General features: G+C 58.0%; 1 protein-coding gene across 1 annotated transcript; it reads right to left on the bottom strand.

Annotated features, from left to right (window-relative positions):
- Nucleotides 1-953: 953 nt before the first annotated feature.
- ETH_00001205 (uncharacterized protein) lies at nt 954-3,144 on the bottom strand (the record flags this gene model as incomplete). The annotated part of the gene is made up of 5 exons (XM_013378808.1): nt 954-1,184; nt 1,330-1,446; nt 1,633-2,069; nt 2,386-2,548; nt 3,073-3,144. The coding sequence occupies 5 exons, from the start codon at nt 3,142-3,144 to the stop codon at nt 954-956; spliced, it is 1,020 nt and encodes a 339-aa protein (XP_013234262.1).
- Between the last annotated feature and the right edge of the window lie 201 nt (nt 3,145-3,345).

The following is a 3,345-nucleotide window of genomic DNA, read 5'->3' as shown; positions in this document are numbered from 1 at the left end:
TGCTGTTGCTGCTGCTGCTGCTGCTGCCTGTGGGCTCACCTTCCCCGCGTTCTTAAGAGAAAGCTCTGCTGCTTCCATTCGCCACAAAGCGCTGCCTGCAGCAGCAGCAGCAACAAGTGCTGCTGCTGAGGCCCCTTGCTGCGCCCTTTCTTTGACCCTCAAGGGGGGCCCCCGCCGCACCCCTATGGGCTCTTCGCTTTGCTGCAGCAGCTGCTGCAGCTCTGAACAAGCAGCAGCAGCAGCAGCAGCAGCAACGAAAGTTAGGAGGGGCAGTCCACTGCTGGCAGGAAGTAGTAACCTATTGGGCAGCAAGAGCAGCAGCAACAACAGCAGCAGCAAATGCAGCAACAACAAGAAAAGCAGCAACAGCAACAGCGCCATCAGCACTGCAGCAGCACCGATAGCAGCAGTAGCAGAGAAATGGCAGCAGCAGCAGCAGCAGCAACTGTTGCAGCAGCAGCAGCAGCAGAGCCATACCAGCAGCAGCAGCAGCAGGGGCCGACCGCTGCAGCAGCAGCAAAGACTTCAACTTTATGTCCACCACTTCGCCTGTCCAAAGACGCCCCAATAGCTGCAGCAAAGCACATCCCGCGCAGCCCCAACACGCCTGCTGCTGTTGCTGCTGCTGCTGCTGGTGTTAGTGCTGTTGCTGCTGCTGCTGCTGCTGCTGCTGCTGCTGCTCCAGTTCTGGACGTTGCTTCGGTCTCGTTGCAGCCGCCGCCACTACTATTACTGCTGCTGTTATTGCTGCTGCTGCTGTTGTTGTTGCTGCTGCTACTGCTGCTGCTGCTGCTGCGTTTAGCCCCTAGTGTAGAGCTACGTAATGTAGACTCAATAGCAATAAAAGAGGCAACAGCGATTAATCAATGTGTCTGTGCTAAATCCTAAACCCTAAACCCATAGCCACTAGCCCTAAACCCTAAACCCTAAACTCTAAACCCTAAACCCTAAACTCATACTCCCAAGTTCGCCAGGGGGTTGCGGTGTCTGTACATCGTGGTAGGGTCCGTCAGGAAGGTGAGAACAGGCTTTGCTTCTGTTGATGCTGCTGCTGCTTCTGCTGCTGCTGCTGCTGCTGCAGGTTCTGCCCGCTGCTGCTGCTGCTGCTGCTGCTGATTGTTGGCGCCTGCGCTGGCGGGTGGCAGCAGCTCGTTGCTAATGATGCTGCAGCTGTTTTCTTTGCACTGAGCAGCAAAAGAGAACTTGAATTTGCTTTAAGAAATAACAAAGAAGCGAAGCAGCAGAGGAGGAAGCAGTAGGGTTTGAGGGCCTAGGGTTTAGGGTTTAGGGTTTTGAAGCCCAGGAGAGGAAGCAGCAAAATAAACCTGCCTGCAGCAGCCGGTACAGCAGCAGCGCCTGACGCTCCCTCAGCAAAGGAGACAAATTCCACAAAGACACATCAGCAGCGACTAAGTCCGCTAAGTCTTCGTAAGGCACTGCGCGCCCCTGCAGCAGCAGCAGCAGCAGCAGCAGCAGCAGCGGCGGCGGCTGTGGAGTCACTGGGGCCAAGGCTGGTCGTCTGCATCTGCTGCTTAGCACGGAAGCGCAGCAGCAGCAGCAGCGGCAGCGGCAGCAACAGCAGCAGCAACAGCATAGACGGCAGCAGCAGCAGCAACAGCAGCAGCAGCGAACCTCTGCCGGTATCACATCAAGCAGCCTGAAGATAAGACGCAGCAGGGAAACCCTCTGCGATGCGCTGTACCGGCTAGCAACCTGCTGCTGCTGCTGCTGCTGCTCTGGGGCTGCTGCATCTTTATCACCTGCTGCAGTTCTACCATTGTCGCTGCTGGGGTCCTTGCACGTTGCTGCTGCTGCTGCTGTTGCTGGAGCTGCTTCTGCTGCTGCTGCTGCAGCCGTCGGCAGCTGCGAGGACTGCCTTTTTGCGTCCACTAAAAGCTCCCTCAGCAGCAGGCGCAGCAGTCTATTCCCCGCAGCAGCAACCGCAGCAGCAGGGGCAACAGCAGCAGCAGCAGGAGCAGCAGCAGCAGCAGCAGGGTCCTCTGAAACCTGACTCTGCCGCTCTATGAAGCGGCGGCGCGCCGGCCGCGTGCGAGTCAAGGCCTCAAGTGCTGCAAAGCAAAGCAGCAGCAGCAGCACCACCACCAGTAGCAGCAGCAGCAGCCGCAGCACCAGTAGCAGCAGCAGCATGTGGCACCCGTGTTATGAGCAGCAGCAACTTGTAGCACAGCTGCTGCGGCAGCAACAGAAGCAGCAGCAGGGAAACCGCAGCGGCTGGTGCAGCAGCAGGCGCAGCAGCAGTGGCAGCAGCAGTGGCAACAGCAGGGGAAGTAGCCGTGGCAGCAGCAGCAGCATTCCTTCCTAATACCTGGTGGGCCCCCTTTTTGTACATTGGGGCCCCCATTCTGGATCCTTTTGCTGCCTCACTTGCTATCGCCTGCGTCTGCTCCTCCTGCAGCAGCACAGCCCCCTGCTGCTGCTGCTGCTGCTGCTGCTGCAGCTGCTGCACGGGGCAAGGCTCAATTTGGGCCTCCAGCAGCAGTGGCAGCAGCAGCGGCCCCAAGTGGCTGAGCCACTCCGCGCCCCACAGCTGTACGTACACCCCACACCCCACACCCTCAAAACCTTTAACATAATTAGGACCCTAATGGGGGCCCCCTTGGGCCCCCCAAGCTCACCAGGGGCCCCCTGGGGGCCCCCACCCCCTAGGGGGCCCCTAAACCCACTAAGTTTTGGGCCCCTGGGGGACCCCAAAACCCAGTCCCTAGGGGGCCCCTAAAGGCTCAATAGGAGGGCCCCCAAAACCCAATAGGGGCCCCCCAAAACCTATTTAGAGGTACCCTAAAGCCTAACCTAATTGGGAGGACCCCAGAGGCTTCTGCATGCATGCCACTTCTGCTGCTGCTGCTTCTGCTGCTGCTGCTGCTGCTGCTGCTGCTGGGGCTATAGGGTGTGTGCGTCTTGGGTATCTATACAGCTGCAGCAAGCTCCTTTTTCTGTTTTTGTTTGCTCTTTTGAGTTTAAAATTTGCATTTTAAAATAATAAGATAAAACAAAAAAGGGAATTGAATGCTGCTTTATACAAAGCATTTTAGTGGCCAAATTTCCACTTACTGCAACCCAGGGGGCCCCCAGGAGCGCCCCCCGGGGGGCCCCCTCCTTTTGCTGCTGCTTGAGGGGCCTCATCCCGAAGAAGTAAATTGCGGTGTACGTACACCCGAAGCAGGCAGTGCACAGCAGCGCCAGCCTTGACAGCCGGTAGCTGCTCCACCAGCCTCCTGGAACCGCCAGCAACAAACCCTAAACCCTAAACCCCAAACCCTAAACCCTAAACCCTTGTCCACCAAGCCTTGCAGAGAGGCGCCCGCCATCTGAAGCGAAGGCGCG

Source organism: Eimeria tenella, genomic scaffold, assembly GCF_000499545.2.
Source record: "Eimeria tenella Houghton genomic scaffold, Eth_scaff1041, whole genome shotgun sequence".
Lineage (NCBI taxonomy): Eukaryota > Apicomplexa > Conoidasida > Eucoccidiorida > Eimeriidae > Eimeria > Eimeria tenella.
This window is presented reverse-complemented; position numbering and strand designations above follow the sequence as displayed.